The following is a 21489-nucleotide window of genomic DNA, read 5'->3' as shown; positions in this document are numbered from 1 at the left end:
ATACACACACACACACACACACACACACACACACACAATAGGACTATGAAAATACGTTCAAATAATAAATTACATTAATAATAAAGCCCAGATCACAACTGGAAAACTCAAATCAGTGTGAAAAAGCTTGAGTGATATTATAGATGAGGGAAAAAGACTTTATTTCCAAATGAAGTTCACTGTACAGTTACATGGAACTTTCTAAAATATTCAAGGTGACTGATGCAAACTTGAAGAAATCATAAGGTAACAGCATCCAGATCACTGAATCTGGTGTTTGATCACATAACAGAGCGTCGTGTGATTAAGAGAGAAAGCCCAGGTCTTCTGTCGTCCGTCGTCGGCTACAGAACCTTGTATCTGTTCTTGCTGCTGGGCTGGTAGGAGTTTTGCTGAAAGCAGAGAGAGAAGGTTCAGTCCGTGAATGTCCAGCGTGAGAGTGAGCGTCAGAAACAGAATCAAACTCACCAGACGGATCAGCTCCTCTCGGATCAGCCGTGTGATTTCTGCTTTGGACTTCTGCACGGCCAGCTCGTTCGCACCTGGAGACAACAACAGACAGCTTCAGCATCACTGCTCCACATGCTGTTCGCTCAGGGCTCGTTCAGCTCCGGCGAGCACACTTACTCTCGATGGCCAGGTAGATCTTGCGCTCCCCCTCTTTGGGCTCTTTGCCCGGAGGGAAGTATGTTCCTCGTATAGTGATGGCCGCCTCCGAATACTCTCCGATGCGCTGAAGAGCCTCCTTAGACGTCACCTTCCACCTCGCCGTCTGCAAAACACACACCATGACACACACACACAGATGAATACATGTGTTTATGTGATAAATGTGATGAAGTCCAGTCAGAGTCTGAAGAAGGCCATCACTTTACAGTAAGATCCTCACGGATACTTCTCAGATTATGTTCTTATAAATTTGATACATTGATAAATTCAAATAAAACACACACACACACACGTTTATAATCTCCACATGATAGTATTTTTGGTGTGGTTCATGTGAAATTTGAAATACTTTCTAATTCGTTCAATAGATAAAAATGTGGTAAATGCAGTAATGACATTATAATAACATGCTAACATTCAAAACTTTGACATTTTTTGACATCGACTCATTAATGAGGAGTTTCTGATCAGGTGCACTATGATTTTAGGATATGTTTGCACAACAAGGATGTACTAAAAACAAAAGCTTTCAGAAAAAAAACCCATTCATTGTTGGGTAAATAAAATAAAAGTTTTTAGTTGAAAATGGTGTCGTATTTGCATAACTTTATTCATTTATTACTGTGGATGTTAATTTTTTTTTTTTTTTACACATATACATATATATATATACAGGGTGCGATTTGTGAAAAAAACAGAGGGGGGGATGCTTTTGAAAAATTTTATGAAATGTTTTTAATACGACGGAAATTTTATTTAGTGTGATCTCAGTTTAATAAAAACATTGTAAGCCTACGTTAGGCCTATTAATTGTAATGATTTAATGTCCACGGTTATTCAAACAACAAATTACATCGAGAAAGCGAGCAAAGAACACAACGGAGCTTTTTGAAACTCCGAATCAGTTAAACCATTGCGTCGCAAAATGATTCACTGTTTCGATGCGCTTCAATCGGATCGCGTATCGCGAATCATTTGATTCAGATCTGGACGTCAGAGCTGGTTTGCATGATGTTTTTATCCCCACCGGCGATAAAAGTTATTCAGCAGAGGCAGGGATGCATAGACCAGAAGGGGGGAAATACACACCATCAAATCTTAATATATTACTATTTAAATATATATATATATATGTGTGTGTGTGTGTATAGTGTTATTTAAGAATATGCATCGTAAAAAATCATTTAAAAAAAAAAATGAAAAATTTCCTTAGCTGAAAAATCTTAAGTTGTGACTATTTTATAAAATAATGATTCACTGAGTCCAAACAGAACCTGAATGCCAAAACACTACCCAGATCTGAAAGCTTACGAGGGTTAAATGATATTTTAATAATGCTTTAGTAGATGTTGAAGTTAACATGAACTGAGTTCAGTGTTAGTTGATGTTGACTGATATCATCACACAGAGCCTACGGTGTTACTCTGAGCTCTGTCAGGAGTGTCTGACCTGAGGGAAGTCGTTGATCTCCAGCTCCTCCTCGTATCTCTTGACGGTGTCCGTGGCCTCGGCGGCATGCCGCTCCTCCTCCTGCTTCTCCACCGGTGTGTAGTTCAGTTTGGCGTTGATCTTCTCCGCCTGCTGCTCCGCGATGGTCTTGGCCGAGACGGAGGGCGCGATCATCGTCCCGCCGCGCAGGATGGCGTTTGTGGCCTGCTGCATCACATCCTGAGATCAACGAAAAGACAATCTCATTTTTAGATTGAATTCACAGCTTCCATGTATCAAATATACCTTTTGCATAGCATAAAATCATCTGCTCTTTTTTTTTTTGTTATTTTGTTTTATTAAGAGCTTGATGTAAAACACAAAGCTCTGTGACCTGAGCCTCCGCGCCGAGGTTCTTCTGCGCCTGGATCTTGAGGGCCAGTTTCTTGGCGATCTCCAGTTTCTGGATGTTCCCGGCGGACGGAGTGCTAGGGCCGGACACACCGGACACGGATCCGCTCACGCCGGCTGCAGACGCTCCCGCAGCGCCGCCCGGAGCAGAGAAGTCCTTCACACGCTTCTTGGAGTTGAACATGCTCTCGATCTGCTCGTCGATCTGCAGACGCACCACAGGGATCAGGTGTTATTACACTGTACCTACATGCATCATAACAGCACAGCGTTCCTCTAGCTCATGGGCTCTGACAGTGGAATCACTCCCATGATTCCCAGGGAAAGCCAGAATGTACCTTGAATACAGTGTAAGTCGCTTCAGATAAATGCACACATGCAGTCACTTTCACAATCAGTAGTGATTCTGGCCAACGTCAGATAGGATTACAACTGTGCTCAAATGTATATTACTACAGTAAATCATCAGAGTAGGTTTACACATTCAACAGATGGAAAGTCTGAATGAATCTGTAAACTGGTTTTGTTTGATACTTCACTTTCACATAATCAGACATTAGAGGAAGTGACTCTGAGTCTGAGATCTGAGTGTGTTCGAAGCTGAAGATTCACTCGTGTTTCATCATAAATCCACAGAATGAAGTGCTCTGCTAATGTGAAAAGTGTGGCGTATGTGTGATGTTTCCAACGAGAGTCCACAGCGCGTTTAAAACAAATGTTTCAGATTTACTAAGCACTGATTATACTCATCACTGTAACTAATTAAAGAATAAAGAACTGCTGGTCAAACTGGACCAGTGTTACTTTACTATCAGTGAGATGTTATTATAGCTCTATGAATAGAGAGAGCTCAAATAAAATAAGTTTTTATATTTTATTTTCAGTTAAAGCTTCTTTTTATTTCCAACTAAATGTTTTCTAAGGTTTTAGTTGACTTTAATAACCCTGTTCTTCAGTCAGTCTCGTAACATCAGTAAATACAGCAGATTCTTCTCTTCTTTACAGACTCTAGTCTCAGCTGTGATCAGTGTGGACTCACGTCCAGAGCCGCATCCTCGTCGTCAGAGTCATGCAGGCCTAACGCAGCCTTCTGCAGCTTCTTCCTCTCGTTAGCCAGCGCATGCTCCGTCTCATCGAACTTAAAGCCCTTCCCAGAGAATCCACTGCTGCTCTTGATGCTCTTCCCCTCCTGCAGAGCAACCAAACACACGATCACTGAACACATGTAACACACACACACAAAAAAAATCACTGAACACACGTAACACACACACAATCACTGAACACACGTAACACACACACACAATCACTGAACACCCGTAACACACACACACAATCACTGAATACACGTAACACACACACACAAACAATCACTAAAAACCAACAACACAAACAAACAATCACTAAACACCCGTAACACACACACGATCACTAAACACCCGTAACACACACACACGATCACTAAACACCCGTAACACACACAATCACTGAACACACGTAACACACACGATCAATAAACACCCGTAACACACACACAAACACACACACACAATCACCGAACACCCGTAACACACACAATCACCGAACACCCGTAACACACACACACGATCACTAAACACCCGTAACACACACACACACAAAAACTCACTGAACACACGTAAACACACACAAACACACAAAACAACCGAAAAACACAAACACACACAATCACTAAACACCCGTAACACACACACACGAATCACTGAACACCCGTAACACACACAAAAAACACACACACAATCACTGAACACCCCGTAACAAACACAATCACTGAACACACGTAACACACACACACACAATCACTGAACACCCGTAACACACACACACACACAATCACTGAACACACGTAACACACACACAAACACACACAATCACTGAACACCCGTAACACACACAATCACTAAACACCCGTAACACACACACACGATCACTGAACACCCGTAACACACACACACACACACACACCAATCACTGAACACCCGTAACACACACCGTAACAAAAAAACGACCAAAAAAAAACACACGATCACTAAACACCCAAAACACACAAAACAAAAAAAAACAAACAAAACAAACACAAACACAATCACTGAACACACGTAACACACACACACACAAAATCACTGAACACACGTAACACACACACAATCACTGAACACCCGTAACACACACAATCACTGAACACCCGTAACACACACAATCACTGAACACCCGTAACCCACACAATCACTGAACACACGTAACACACACAATCACTGAACACACGTAACACACACAATCACTGAACACACGTAACACACACACAATCACTGAAAACACATGTAACACACACAAACACTGAACACCCGTAACACACACACACACACACACACAATCACTGAACACACGTAACACACACACACAAAACACTGAACCGTAACACACACAACACACAATCACTGAACACCCGTAACACACACAATCACTGAACACACGTAACACACACACACACGATCACTGAACACATGTAACACACACACACAAAATCACTGAACACATGTAACACACACAAACACTGAACACCCGTAACACACACAAACACACACACACAATCACTGAACACCCGTAACACACACACACACACACACACAATCACTGAACACACGTAACACACACACACAATCACTGAAAACACACGTAACACACACACACACGATCACTGAACACCCGTAACACACACAATCACTGAACACCCGTAACACACACACACAAAAAAAATCACTGAACACACGTAACACACACACAATCACTGAACACACGTAACACACACACACAATCACTGAACACCCGTAACAAACACACACAAAAAACAAATAAAACAAACAAACACACAACACACGTAACACACACACACACACACGATCACTAAACACCCGTAACACACAATCACTGAACACCCGTAACACACACAATCACTGAACACCCGTAACACACACACACAATCACTGAATACACGTAACACACACACACAATCACTGAACACCCGTAACACACACACACAATCACTGAACACACGTAACACACACACACAATCACTGAACACACGTAACACACACACACAATCACTGAACACACCGTAACACACACAATCACTGAAACACATGTAACACACACACACACAATCATTGAACACCCGTAACACACACAATCACTGAACACACGTAACACACACACACAATCACTGAACACACACAATCACTGAACACACGTAACACACACACACACGATCACTGAACACCCGTAACACACACAATCACTGAACACACGTAACACACACAATCACTGAACACACGTAACACACACACACACACACGATCACTAAACACCCGTAACACACAATCACTGAACACCCGTAACACACACACACACAATCACTGAACACACGTAACACACACAATCACTGAACACACGTAACACACACAATCACTGAACACATGTAACAAACACACACAAAAAAAATCACTGAACACACGTAACACACACACACAATCACTGAACACACAACAATCACTGAACACACGTAACACACACACACACGATCACTGAACACATGTAACACACACAATCACTGAACACCCTTAACACACACACACACACACACACGATCACTAAACACCCGTAACACACACACACGATCACTGAACACCCACAAAACACCCGTACACACACACACACACAATCACTGAACACACGTAACACACACACACAAACCACTGAACACCCGTAAACACACGACACACACACACAATCACTGAACACACGTAACACACACACACAATCACTGAACACCCGTAACACACACACACACACACACAAAATCACTGAACACACGTAACACACACACAATCACTGAACACACGTAACACACACAATCACTGAACACACGTAACACACACAATCACTGAACACACGTAACACACACAATCACTGAACACACGTAACACACACACACACTAAACACCCACAATCACTGAACACCCGTAACACACACACACGATCACTAAACACCCGTAACACACACACACGCACACACACAAAAAAAATCACTGAACACACGTAACACACACGATCAATAAACACCCGTAACACACACACAATCAGACTAGTCAAGAATAACATCCAAAATACACATTTTACACTTAATCTATTTGCGTCTATACATTTCAATCTCAATGTTTTTCTCTTTGTAAGAGTTTTTTCTCTTACAAACAGCAAACTTCACAGTTTTATTCCTCTCTATATTCTGAAGGTTTGTTCATCATTTACACTGCTTTTTACAACATTTTACTCCTAAAAACAGTGAAAATGTGTTTTTCTGTCTGTTAACAGTATTTTCTGATTATGGCGTGATAAAAAGAGTAATCAAAATCCCTTCTAAAAAAACCTTTAACTCTATTATGAGGACAAAATCAAACAGAAATTATGAACCTGATTGGAAATGTATGCAAATGAGTGCATTTTTAATTAGATCATGTCACATTAACATTCTTATTAAATTTCAGAATATGATACAAATGCGTCATTCAAATTTTTAATTCTGAGAAAAGTCCAACTGTGAGAAAAAAAGTCAGAATTCTGAACTATTATTTAACATCTTCACCATATTCTTATATGGAAGCTTGTTTGCACCACATGATTAAAATGTGACTTATCTCACAATTCAGACTTTTCCCCTTGGTATTGAGTTTTTTTGTGAGAAAAAAAGTCAGAATTCTGAATGAGATATAAATTTTTAATTCTGAGAAAAGTCCAACTGTGAGAAAAAAAGTCAGAATTCTGAATTCAGAAGTTTATTTTTCATAATTCTTATTTTTTTCTCTGAATAATTATGATTAAAAATCACACAAAAAAAAAAAAAACTCACACTGTTTTTCTCTTCTGCCTGTTCTTACGGCTTTCTGGTGCTCTTTGAAGTTGGTCCAGAGCAGCTCGAGCTCCGACGGGACGGGGGATCCGGACAGCTCCAGCGCTTTGATGATGTCTCCAGAGTAGCGGGCCTGTTCTTCAGTGATGAAGGTGTACGCGTAACCCTACAACACACAGCAGAGTCACACGTGAGCCGCTCGTCTGCAGCACAGCATCAGCGTGACCGGATCGGCTCGCTCACCTTGTTCCCGGCTCGTCCCGTGCGTCCGGCGCGGTGCACGTAGTCCTCATAGTGGTTGGGACAGCTGTAGTTGATCACCAGGATCAGCTGCTTGACGTCCAGGCCTCGCGCCGCCACAGACGTGGCCACCAGCAGCCGACACGCGCCGTTCTTGAAGTCATTGATGATGCTGTCTCTGTCGTACTGATCGATGCCTGTTACACAGAGAAAAGAACAGCCTCACGTATATTCTATGACTTGGCCAAATAAACAATGATTTTGAACTACAGTTATACAGCTATGAGAACAGCACTATCACAATCTAACCTGCTCAGAATAACTGTTACAGACGTGACCGAGATAGCTGCCTAATTCACTTAATATTTACATACTCTAAAAAATTAATTCCTACTTTAACAAATCATGCTTCATTTGATTCTTAGCATTTAAACTCCAATACAAGTGATTTGATCTGTGTTTTAAGGTCCTGACCCCCGTGAAGAGACATGCAGGGGTACGAGGCCTTCATCAGGTCTTTGAGGAGTCCGTCGGCGTGCTCCTGTTTGTCCATGAAGATGATGATGGAGCCCTTCTCCTGATAGTGACCCAGGATCTCCAGCAGCTTCAGGAACTTCTTCTCCTCCGCGATCACAATCTGTGGAAGCAGCCGAAAACAGCCCGAGCGATTATAATAAAATATACACTACCACTCAAAAGTGTAATCAAGATTTTACATCAGCATATTAGAATGATTTCTGAAGATCATGTGACACTGAAGACTGGAGTAATGATGCTGAAAATACAGCTGCGCATCACAGAAATACATTACACTTTAACAGAGATTCACATAGAAAACAGCTGCTTTACATTTCATTGTTTTTTCTGTATTTTTGATCAAATAAATGCAGACTCGCTGAGCAGAAGAGACAGATTGCATTCCGAGCAGACTTGTGTGACAGAAGGTCTGTCTGAAACTCACCACGTGCTGCTGGACGTCTGAACACACCACGCTCCGGCCGCCCACCTGCACCTCGATGGGTTTGGACAGGATCCTGCGCGCCAGAGCCTCCATCGAGCGCGGGAACGTGGCCGAAAACATGACGGTCTGACGATCGGGCCTGAAGTTATCCACGATACGCATCACCTGCAACAAACACATATTAACTGGCTACTAGTCAACCATCTCTCAGAGTCCAGACATCGCAGGTGATGATCAAACACCAGACTATAAACCGTCCATCCTGCGCCGTCAGAGATCACAGACTTATAAAGCAGCTCACAGGCCGCCATACAGAGAATGAGATCACCACCACACTCTGTGAATGAGCAGATTTCTGTGTTTCCTCAGGACATCGAGCACAGCTGGTCACGGTGCGTTTCATGCATATTCAGATTATAGAGCTGCTTTAGGAAGATGCTTGGAGTTGGCATTAATGAATACATACAAATACAGCCAGTGATCACCATCGTACGATTAACAAAAATAGGCAAATATAGGAACCAATTATTATATAATTATATATATATATATACACACACACACACACACACACACACACATATATATAAGTAAATATTGCTAGTTTTAATCTAAGCGGTTCAAGCATGATAATGCGATCATGTTTTTTCACTGTGATTTGTGTTCATTGTCACTGTTGGTTCCTGATTGCATCCTAAAATATGGCTACCCAGAATGCAATGCGACACAGTTGCCCGTTCTCTATGGGCAATGCTAATGCTTCAGTGGAATGAGGAAACAGCGAAACCTGAAAAAGTGCATTAAATCAGACACGAAGGGTTTCAGTAGCGCTGGAATAGTGTGATGTGTGTGAGGAGCAGCTCGAGGAGAGAGAGACTGACCTGCGGTTCAAAGCCCATGTCGAACATCCGGTCAGCCTCGTCCATCACCACATACGTGACCCTGCGCAGGTTAGTCACGCGACCTGAGCAACACAACATCAGCACACTTAGAGGAGAGCGAACGCCGCACACAGCAACATTTACTAGCAGCTCAAACAACAGGATGATCATTCAGTCACCGACGGAGTCCCTCACGCAGGACTTGCTTAACTTGCGTACCATCAGAGGCTCACGGAGAACCTGTTAAATTCATAAGAGCCACATCATACATTAACTGAGCTGAAGCCGCCCGAAGAGTGACCTATGAAGGAAACATATTAGAGATTACCTCGCATGTGTGGAAACACACGGCACACAAACTCACATCACAGCTCTGAACACTTTCGCCGTCATTCACGCATTTCATACAGTAGTCTGAAGGCTGAGGATGGCTCCAGGTTCAATACACTACGATCAACAGCATCTCAGACAATTTCAGCTTGTCGCTTAGTTTTCTTAAACAGCAAAAAACTGAAGCATTGAGTCTCTAAATAACACACAAAAGACAAACCGCTTACCTGCTGACATGAGACTAGAGTAAAGAGTGAAGGTACTCTAAGCATGCAACACATGAGAAAATGACAACGGCAGGAGCTACACTACAAGTTCAGAAGAGTCTTAGAAACGTCAGGGCTTTTCTGAAAACAGGTATTCTGGGTGCATTTTTGTGCGCAAAAACGAAAAAGGTGCATGCACATTCAATTCAATGCATTTGTATTTTAACACACTTTAAGCAGTGCCTTACACACACTACCTGAGAGCAAATAAAGGTGACTCTGTACATTACGCTTGCTTTCAGATCTGAAACCGATGCAATCATGTGCTGAATTATGTTTATATACTTGTTTTAGAAAGAAATTTGCATTAACCCACACATGCATGGCATACGTCGTGAAGAGAAGCATTTAAGAAAGGAATATGGTGAAAATGCACAGATTCTGACTGAGAGGACGTGGTTTCTAACACTACTAAAGATCAGTTAGATGTGTAATGAGATACACAGTGCAGTTAAGCTAGGATTTAAGTTCATCTTCTCAGTTTGACACGTACCGTTGTTGGCTCCGAGCATGTCTATCATGCGTCCCGGTGTGCACACGATGATCTCTGCGCCGCGCTTCAGCTCTGCGATCTGTGGACACACGCTGGTTTAGAGCAGGTTCTGTGTGAGGTCATGAAGCGTGACGGAGCGGATCACACACACACCTGCTCGCTGATGCCGGTGCCGCCGTACACACACACCACACGCAGACCCAGAGACCTGGAGAACTTCTTGCACTCTTTGGTGATCTGTAGAGCCAGCTCACGCGTGGGCGTCATGATCACGGCTGACGGAGAGAAACACACGGTCATAATCTGGTGCATGGCTTCATGCAGGGCAGTAAAGATGAGTGATGATCAGGATGAAACTCACCGATGGGTCCTTCAGCATCTTCTAGCGGACGCTGGTCTAAGATGTGCCGAAACATGGGCAGCAGGAAGGCGATGGTCTTGCCGCTTCCTGTTTTGGCGATGCCGATGAGGTCGCGTCCAGACATGATGGCCGGGATGGCCTGGGCCTGGATCGGGGTCGGCTTCTCATAGTTGTGCTTGGAAAGAGACAGAGAGGAGTAACAAACATTGGTTCTGTCTGTGAAGGTCTTGAGCACACGCTCTACTCACTTCTTCATCGCGCTCAGCACTTTCATGGATATCCCGCACTGCACCCACATCTTGATGGGCTTCGGACAGCCTTTGCCTTTGACGGTGATGCCCTCCAGCTCCAGACGGTACTCGTTCACCTCTGAGCAAACACAGCCGTGATCAGACAGACACGGTTCTCCCGAGCTGAAGAATAAGAGCTGAGGTGTGTGCTGTACCTTCAGGGCTCATCCTGAACAGCTCCGGCACTTCCACGTAGAAGTTCTTGCGGAAGGGTTCGTACTCGATCTTCTGATGATCAACCGGCTCCAGAACTTTCCTCTGTTTGGTCTGTAAGCCTGTGAGGGCCGTCTGCAAGTCCACTTCCTCTTCCTCTGATGAGTACTGCACACACGGAAACACGGGTTTGTGTCGAGGCATTTGGGGACTCGTGGGTTAATGAATGTCAGTCCAGCTTATTAACGATCGTTAGGAATCTCTCCCGGATAATAAAATCCTCCTGACTCGAGTCCATTTGAGGCAATTTAAAGTCCTCAAATGAATAATAAAGAGAGAAATCCAAAAGAAATAGTAGTATATGAGAAAAAACTGCTTTTTGTGTGTAACCAATCTGGCATTTAGAGGTTTAGAATCCTGACAATTCATGAATTTATGGTCGTTATGTTATTAAAAAAATCTTTTTTAAATTGACGCATAAGGATCAAGTCATTACAGTAATAATACTCTAACGAGCATAATGAAGAATGAGAACTCACTCTAATGCCAATCCTGCTCACACACAGTTACAGCGCAAGCACACACACCAGGAGTGTGTTAATACTGACGAGAGACCTCATGGAGCGGTCACTAGGGCTGGGTATTGTTCAAAATCTTTCGATCCGGTGCCAATTTCAGTACTTCAGTTTTGATACCGGTTCCTAACGATACTTTTTTCGATACCAATTTTATGAAATCCATTTTAACAAGATTTCAGAACACATTACCTCAGAAAAAACTTTGGTTTTATTTTTTCAGTTTGACTCATGCTCCTTAGCCAGTGCACAAACGAACAAAACATGTTTTATAAAGAGCTCATGCTCACCAACGCTGAATTTATTTTAATAAAAAATACAGTAAAACTTGTAATATTGTGAAATAGTATTACAATTAAAAATCGTATTTGAATATATTTCGAAATGTAATTTATTCCTGTGATGTCAAAGCTGAATTGTCAAAATCATTACTTCAGTGTCACATGACCCTTCAGAAATATGAAAACAGTTCGCTGCTTAATATTTTGGAAACTGATACATTTTTTTTTCCATGATTCTTTGATGAATAAAAAGTTAAAAAGAACAGCATTTATTTAAAAACAAAATATTTTGTAACGTAACACGTTTTAATGTCACCTTTGATAACTTCAATGCATCCTTACTGAAAAAAAATTCTGACTAACCAACACATTTTTGAACGGCAGTGTAATATAAACACTGTCAGAGTGATCAACAAGGTATCTCTTCATTTACCAGTCGAAGACGGAGCAACTTTCTGCTCTTATGTTTAGTCCGTGCACTGTCAAGGTCTTTATCATATTTGTCGTGGTACCAGTCTTTGCAGCAATTATTTTACCGCAAATACTGCATCGCGCGCTGTTGGCATCGAGCCTGGAGATATGTACCCACACTTCTGATCGACTTTTCCACATCTTTAAGGTGTTATGTGTGTGTGCTCGCGTCTCATATGAGTATGTGCCAGTCTATGGTATGTGTGCGGAGAGTTCCGCGCGTCTCGTGTGTGTAGAGTTTGTTTGTGTGTGTGTGTGAGTGACTTTGTGTTGTTGTGCATTTCATATGTACTTGTTTGAGCACTGATGTTGACGAGTTAACTCCTTAGGTATCGAAATGTGGAACCGAACAACATGTCATTTTTCAATACTCGATAGTATCGAGGCAATTCGGTCGGTACCTAAAAAGTATCGAACTCGGTACCCAGCCCTAGCGGTCATGTCCTTCATAAGCATCAGTTCTTTGGTGAAATGACGTGAGACAGAAACACGCGTGTGCTCGGCGAGCGTCACGTCTGTACCTCCATGGCGTCCTGGTCGTTCTCCATCAGCTCTCCTTTCTTCTTGCTGGTGTGCACCATCTTCTTTGTCTTCATAACGGTCACCACTTTGGTCATATACACACTGCCTTTCTGCTGAGACACATAACCCATGCTTCAGTGTCACTGGAATAATCACACAATAACAGAGAATGACATCATCACAGCATCTTCACACACAGGAAAGAGCGGCTCCAGAATCACTTCCTTCAGTTTGAGGGAGGTGTTAGATAGTAATTATTAAGGTATGTAGAGTACCTTGTCGCTGCCTCCTTTCATGGTGCCCATGTTGAACTTCTTGACCTCCTCTTTGACCTCCTCCATGTAAGCGTCCAGCGGGTCCAGCTCCTCTCTGACCTCCTGCTCCATCGGTGTCTCCTCCTCTGTCCCAGCCGATCCGTCTTTCTCTGCCTCCTCTTCCTCTTCGTCCGGCTCCACGGGCGCTTGAGTCTCCTCATCGTCATCTGAACACACACACACACACACACACACACACACACACACGAGCAACAATTATGCCAATTTGTACAAACAAATCAAAACAAAGTCCTAATGAAAACTCTCTTCTCTTGCACTAAACACAAAAGTCGCAGTGAACAGAGCAAGCGCTCCCTGACTGGAGTTTGTGTTGGTTTAGTGAAGGCCCCGCCCCTGGCATGGGAGGCAGCCAATCATAGTTCAGAGTTTGTGGGAGGGCCAATCAAATGTGTGCATTCACAGAACAGTGTGTCTGTTTTTCAATCACAGTTTGTAATGTGATGTTCGGTTCGGGTTATGGCTTACAGCTCTTTACTTTTTAAAAATCCCTGTGGGAAAAATAAACGGAGAGTTTTTTGTCTGAAGACTTTCCTAACAGTGTGATGCGTAAGGGTTATCTCTCTGACCCTCATCGTCCTCCAGACTCCACTTCTTCCCCTGCTTCATCTCCTCCAGCTCCTTCTTGAGTTCTCCGATGTTCTCCATGGCTTTCTTCCTCTGCTCCTCCCTCCACTTCTCTACGCGCTCCTTCCTCTTCCTCATCTCCTCCTCCAGAGTGTTCTGGTCAAAGTCCTGCTGCAGAAACAAGCGTGGTGAATCAGGTGAGCTCGGAGCTCCAGAAAGCAGCAGCTGGATGAAACACGTACATCTTCAGGCTTCTCCTCCTCCTTCTCCTCCTTCATCTTCTTCTTCTCAGCGGACGGCTCTGTGTTCTCAGACTTCTCCTTGCTGTAAGATCAGATCACACGCTAGCTGAACACTTATTATTTACAGAAACTAGGAGTGGTGATATATGAAAAGAAAGAAATAATTAAACTCCATAATCCCAAAATCTAATGTTATCTCTGGTGCAGACTTTTTCTTATTTCAAAAAAATGAATTTATCTGATTTTCTAGATTCTAGAAGTCCTCACAAGTAGCAATTCCTGTCTGATAAAATATTATAAATCTCGACGAAACTTGAATATATACACACTACCAGTTAAAAAGATTTTATTTGTGTTTTAAAGAAGTCTCTTCTGCTCACCAAGCCTGCGTTTATTTGATCAGAAATACAGCAAAAGCAGTAATATTGTGAAATGGTTTTATAAATTAAAATAACCGTTTTCTGTGTGAATCTCTGTTAAAGTGTAATTTATTTCTGTGATGTGCAGCTGTATTTTCAGCATCATTACTCCAGTCTTCAGTGTCACATGATCTTCAGAAATCATTCTAATATGATGATTTGCTGCTCAAGAAACATTTCTGATTATTATTATTATTAATACTTAAAACAGTTGAGTACATTTTTGTCAGGATTCTTTGATGAATAGAAAGACCCAAAGATCAGCATTTATCTGAAATAAAAATCTTTTGTAACATTTTATACCATTCAAAAGCTTGAAGAAACTATAACTATTTTGGGGGGGGGGAAATCTCTTATTACAAAAGATTTCTATTTCAGATAAACACTGATCTTTGGATCTTTCTATTCACCAAAGAAACCTGAAAAAATACTCGGCTACTGTGTGTGTGTGTGAGTGTGTGTGTGTGTGAGTGAGTGTGTGAGTGAGTGTGTGTGAGTCTGTTTTATTGAGTGTGTGTGAGTGTGTGTGTGTGTGTATGTGTTTGTTTGTATGTATGTGTATGTGTGTGTGTGTGTGTGTGTGTGTGTGTGTGTGTGTGTGTGTGTGTGTGTGTGTGTGGTGTGGTGTGTGTGTGTGTGAGTGTGTGAGGTGAGTGTGAGTGAGTGTGTGTGTGTGTGTATGTATGTGTGTGTGTGTGGGTGAGTGTGTGTGTGAGAGAGAGTGTGTGTGAGAGTTTGTGTGTGTGTGTGTGTGAGCTGTTGAGTGTGAGTGTGTGTGTGTGTATGTGAGTGTGTGTGTGTGTGTGGTGAGTGTGAGGTGTGTGTGTGAGATGTGTGTGTGAAGGTGAGCCTGTGTGTGAGTGAGTGTGTGAGTGTGAGTGTGTGTGTGTGTGTGTGTGTGTGTGAGTGTGTTAGTGTGTGTGAGTGAGTGTGTGTGAGTGTGTGTGTGTGTGTGTGTGTGTGTGAGTGTGTGTGTTTGAGCGAGTGTGTGTGTGTGAGTGAGTGTGTGTGTGAGTGTGAGTGTGTGTGTGTGTGTGTGTGTGTGTGTGTGAGTGAGTGTGTGAGTGAGTGTGTGAGTGAGTGTGTGAGCGTGTGAGTGAGTGTGTGAGCGAGCGTGTGAGTGAGCGTGTGAGCGTGTGTGAGTGGGAGTGAGCGTGTGTGAGTGAGCGTGTGTGAGTGAGCGTGTGTGAGTGAGTGTGCGTGTGTGAGTGAGCGTGTGTGAGTGAGCGTGTGTGAGTGTCAGTGAGCGTGTGTGTGAGCGTGTGTGAGTGAGTGAGTGTGTGAGCGTGTGTGAGTGAGCGTGTGAGCGTGTGTGCGTGAGTGAGTGTGTGTGTGTGTGAGCGTGTGTGAGTGTGCGAGTGTGTGAGCGTGTGTGTGAGTGTGCGTGAGTGAGTGAGCGTGTGTGAGTGAGTGTGTGTGTGAGCGTGTGTGTGAGTTGTGTGTGAGCGTGGTGTGTGAGTGTGTGTGAGCGTGTGTGAGTGAGTGTGTGAGTGTGTGAGCGTGTGAGTGAGTGTGTGAGCGTGTGAGTGTGTGAGCATGTGTGTGAGCGAGCATGTGTGAGTGTGCGTGAGTGAGTGTGTGAGCGTGTGTGAGTGAGTGTGTGAGTGTGTGAGCGTGTGAGTGTGTGAGTGAGTGTTGTGTGAGTGTGTGAGTGAGCGTGTGTGAGTGAGCCGTGTGTGAGTGTTTGTGTGTGAGTGAGTGTGTGAGCGTGAGCGTGTAGTGTGTGAGAGGTAGTGTGTGAGTGAGTGTGTGAGAGTGTGTGAGTGAGTGAGTGTGCGTGTGTGTGTGAGCGTGTAGCGTGTGTGAGTGGTGTGAGTGTGAGTGTGTGTGTGGTGTTGTGTGTGTGAGTGTGTGTGAGTGTGTGAGCGTGTGTGTGAGTGAGTGTGTGAGCGTGTGTGAGTGAGTGAGTGTGCGTGTGTGAGTGAGCGTGTGTGTGAGCGAGTGTGAGTGAGCATGTGTGAGCGTGTGTGTGAGTGTGCGTGAGTGAGTGAGCGTGTGTGAGTGAGTGTGTGTGTGAGCGTGTGAGTGAGTGTGTGAGTGCGTGTGTGAGTGAGTGAGTGTGAGAGTGAGCGTGGACGTGTGAGTGAGCGTGTGTGTGAGTGTGTGTGAGTGAGCGTGTGTGTGTGAGTGAGTGTGTGTGTGAGTGTGTGTGTGAGTGGTGAGTGTGTTGCGTGTCGTGTGAGCGTGTGTGAGCGTGTGTGAGTGAGCGTGTGAGCGTGTGTGAGTGAGCGTGTGTGAGTGAGTGTGTGAGCATGTGAGTGTGTGTGTGAGTGAGCATGTGTGAGTGAGTGTGTGAGCGTGTGTGAGTGAGCGTGTGTGAGTGAGCGTGTGTGAGTGAGTGAGAGTGAGCGTGTGTGAGCGTGTGTGAGTGAGCGTGTGTGTGAGTGAGTGTGTGAGCGTGTGTGAGTGAGTAAGTGAGCGTGTGTGAGTGTGTGTGTGAGTGTGAGTGTGAGTGTGTGTGTGAGTGTGAGTGTGAGAGCGAGTGAGTGAGCGTGTGTGAGTGAGTGTGTGTGTGAGTGAGTGAGTGTGTGTATGAGAGTGTGTGTGTGTGAGTGAGTGAGCGTGTGTGAGTGAGTGAGTGAGTGTGAGTGTGTGTGTGAGTGTGAGAGCGAGTGAGTGAGCGTGTGTGAGTGAGTGTGAGAGTGTGAGTGTGTGTGTGTGTGTGTGTGTGTGTGTGTGTGTGAGTGAGTGAGTGAGTGAGTGTGTGTATGAGAGTGTGTGTGTGTGTGTGTTTGTGTGCTGACCTCCTCCCTCGGCTCCTGTGCTCTTGGCTGCGGGAGCGTCTCCTGTCTCGACTCCTGGAGCGCCTGTGAAGAGAGGACACAGATCTGAGCGTGAGCGTACAGCGGAGCGGATGAGTGCGGTGCGTGCGCGGAGTGACCTCTGACCTCGGTCTCTTGCGGTCTCTGGAGCGTGATCTGTGGCGCTCTCGGCTGCGTGACTTCTCTCTGCGGTTGCGCACCTCCTTCTTAGAGCGCTTGGAGTCTGGTGACCGGCTCTTGGACCTGCTGCCGGGGCCCTTTGTGCCGGGGCCCTTCGAGCCGGAGCGCTTCCTGTAATGCCTGCTAACACACACCTTCCTCAGTAACATCTCCTTCAAACACTCACTCTCGGTTCATAATCAACACTGCTATCGTCCTGATTATCCAGTGGGGTAAAATCTTTGCGTGGCAGGGGCAGCTGTCGCTCGACCCGTCACGGACACCCAGGTGAAAAAAAGTACACTTCTATAATGTACTTAAAGTGCTCTGTTTCGTACTTAACATAGGCTACTAAAAATTCTTCTTTAGTACTTCTTAAGATATCAGGTATTTCATACTGTTTGCCTTGAATAACAATTTATATAGTTAAAATAAGTTTGTTATATCTTAAGAACACAAGACTGTACAGATGCATAAGAAAGTATATATCAGACGTTATTAACGTCTCATATTTCATCGGAATGTATACTGTCAATGTAGATACAGAAAAATTAGAGAATTATGAATGTAATTACGAATGTTATAATATACAAATTTGACGAATGTTTTGCTACAGACAGAGAGTAGTAAGAAAGTAGCCCTGTCCCCACATATTCTTTCACATTTCTCCTAGTAGTTTAAGATCAATAATATCACTGACACTGAAGACTGTAGGTAAACATTGTTATTGAAGTACTGATTTAGATACAGTACCGGTCAAACTTTTGGACACATTACTATTAGTCTCTTATTATCATCAAGACTGCTCAAATACAATTTGATCAAAGATACAGAAAGCACAGTAATATTGTGAAATATTACAATTAAAAATAATGGTTTTCTAATTTAATATACTTTAAAATATACTTTTTTCCATGATCAAAGCTGAATTTTCAGTGTCACATGATCTTCAGAAATCATTCTATGATACTATTATCAGTATTGGAAACAGCTGTGCTGCTTAATATTATTATTTGTTTTGTGTGATACTTTTTCAGGATTCAGTGATCAATAAAAAGTTAAAATATTCAAAATATAAATCTTTTCTAACAATGTAAGTGTTAACTGTCACTTTTCCTCAGTTTAACACATCTTTGCTGAATAAAGGTATTACTTTCTTTCAAAAAAATCAAGGAAAAATTACTGACCCCAACTTCTGAACAGTAGTGTATATTGTTACAAAATAGTTCTGTTTTAAATAAATGCTGTTATTTGTAACTTTTTATTCATTTAAAGAATCCTGAAAAATGTATCACAGGTTATAAAACAAATATTGTGCAGCACAACTGTGTTCAGCATTGATAATAGTCAGAAATGTTTCTCGAGCAGCAAATCATCATATTAGAATGATTTCTGAAGATCATGTGACACTGAAGACTGGAGTAATGATGCTGAAAATACAGCTGCACATCACAGAAATACATTACACTTTAACAGATATTATGTGTGTGTGTGTGTGTGTGTGTGTGTATATATATATAAACCCATTATTACTCCAACCATTATTTTAAATTGTAATAATATTTGACAATAGTAGTTTTTTTTTTTTTCTGAATTTTTGATTAAATAAATGCAGGCTTAATGTGCATAAAATACTTATTTCAAAAACATTAAAAATAGCAATGCGTGTAAACTTTTGACCAGTACTGTAAATATTTATACATTATATATATATATATATATATATATATATATAGATATATATATATATATATATATATATATATATATGAATGCATTAAAGATCTAATAAAATGTATGTAGATAACACTTATTTCTAATCTTAAAAAATGCACTTTTTGGAAGTTTTATCACAACAAATTGTTGGTGAAATACTTAAACACTAAACATTATTTTTTTATATACATGTATTGCATTTTTGTGTAATTTTATTATTATTATTTTAGGTTACTGTTGGTTTCAAAGCTACATCAGCGTGTATTTCAGATTAATGAACCTGGACTCAGTGTCATCATTTACATTGAGATGTATTGTCAAATCTTGCCTTAACATTGTTAGACTTTAATAAGAAAACAGGCCTTTAAAATAAGAATTTGTTTTCCTAGTCATCTTTTATTATGAAGTAGTTAAGATGAGGTGTTTTACACACTCGCTCATGAAATGATGTCAGTGTAAGCAGTTAATGTTCGTCGTGTAGAAGCTAATCTGACTCAAACACAGTTTACTTCGCTGTTTAACAACGTGCTTCACTCGCATCGCAGAGGTTTAATAGCACTTTCAGGATAAATGTTTGCAATTGTCTTAAAAATCTCATTAAAACGTTTAAAGTGAACCGGAATAAACAGAAATGTTTACCGTGACTCTCGCCCCATGGTTTCGTCGCAGTGTCGTTCAAACATCCGGCGACATAATGACAACTTCCGCTGTTCCGTTTGATTAAAGGGACAGTTCACACTAAATCATCAACACGCAGTTACTATTCTGTTCCGACATTAGCACAAAAATATTACACAAATGTCATATCAGCAATTAAATCTCCATTTGTTGAAATAATAATTCTTGATATCATCAAAGGAGTTAGAATTAATTAATTAGAAACGCACTTCTTCCCAGTAAATAACTCCAGTTTGCTCTCAATAATCGCGTGGTTACTAGTACAAATCTGATCTCAACTAGTTTTATTACAGTTTTACTAGTGATGTGATTACTGAAAAATATGTACTCGTAGAAATTCAGTTACTGAAATCATAAATCAGTATTTTAATTATATGATCAGTCAGACATGACAACTCATGTTCTATATTACTTTAAATAAGCATTTATATGAAATCCAACTACATTTTAAGTGGGTTTAATGTAACTTGATGAAATGATTTGTTCAACCAAATTGGCTTACAAAATGTTACATATTATTACTACTAGTTAATAAAGAATAATTACTTTTTACTAGTTGCAGTCTAATTTTTGATGTCAAGAATCTGATTTCTGTGAGTGATGAAGTCAAGAATTCATCTGTTATTAATTCCGTAATGTACCTGCTGATATGATAAATTCATATCTCGGCAAGCCATAAACATCTGTGGGATTTCTGGATGTGAAGACTCTGCAGGAGGCAACAGTTTCCCTTGCTTTTGTGTTTTCCCTCCCTCCATCCATCATCCCTCCATCCTTCATCCATCCCTCCCTCCATCCTTCCCTCATCCATCCCTCCCTCCATCCCTCCATCCTTCATCCATCCCTCCCTCCATCCTTCCCTCATCCATCCCTCCCTCCATCCCTCCATCCTTCATCCATCCCTCCCTCCCTCCCTCATCCCTCCCTCCCTCCATCCCTCCATCCTTCATCCATCCCTCACTCCCTCCTCCCTCCCTCCCTCCCTCCCTCATCCATCCCTCCTCCATCTATCCATCATCCCTCCATCCTTCATCCATCCCTCCCTCCATCCTTCATCCATCCCTCCCTCCCTCCCTCCATCCTTCATCCATCCCTCCCTCCATCCCTCCCTCCCTCATCCATCCCTCCCTCCATCCCTCCATCCTTCATCCATCCTTCATCCATCCCTCCCTCCATCTATCATCATCCCTCCATCCATCCATCCCTCCCTCCATCTATCATCATCCCTCCATCCTTCATCCATCCCTCCCTCCTCCCTCCATCCTTCATCCATCCCTCCCTCCCTCCCTCATCCATCCCTCCCTCCATCCCTCCATCCTTCATCCATCCTTCATCCATCC

At 42.5% G+C, this 21489-nt stretch overlaps 1 protein-coding gene across 1 annotated transcript; it reads right to left on the bottom strand.

Moving 5' to 3' along the window:
- Positions 1-142: 142 nt before the first annotated feature.
- On the bottom strand, positions 143-20263 carry LOC122134709 (probable ATP-dependent RNA helicase DDX46). Its single transcript, XM_042711338.1, is given in 23 exon segments — positions 143-392; positions 469-542; positions 628-772; positions 2119-2337; positions 2492-2713; positions 3548-3697; positions 7479-7616; positions 7694-7887; positions 8165-8327; positions 8652-8816; positions 9533-9615; positions 10622-10700; positions 10775-10896; positions 10983-11157; positions 11218-11351; positions 11428-11593; positions 13274-13384; positions 13550-13755; positions 14176-14344; positions 14416-14497; positions 17579-17641; positions 17723-17896; positions 20111-20263. Coding segments are annotated over 23 exon segments (3126 nt in total). The 5' UTR covers positions 20155-20263; the 3' UTR covers positions 143-344.
- Between the last annotated feature and the right edge of the window lie 1226 nt (positions 20264-21489).

Source organism: Cyprinus carpio, chromosome A21 (assembly GCF_018340385.1).
Source record: "Cyprinus carpio isolate SPL01 chromosome A21, ASM1834038v1, whole genome shotgun sequence".
NCBI lineage: Eukaryota > Metazoa > Chordata > Actinopteri > Cypriniformes > Cyprinidae > Cyprinus > Cyprinus carpio.
Note: the sequence above shows the minus strand (reverse complement) of the source record. Positions and strands in the feature narration are given on the sequence as shown.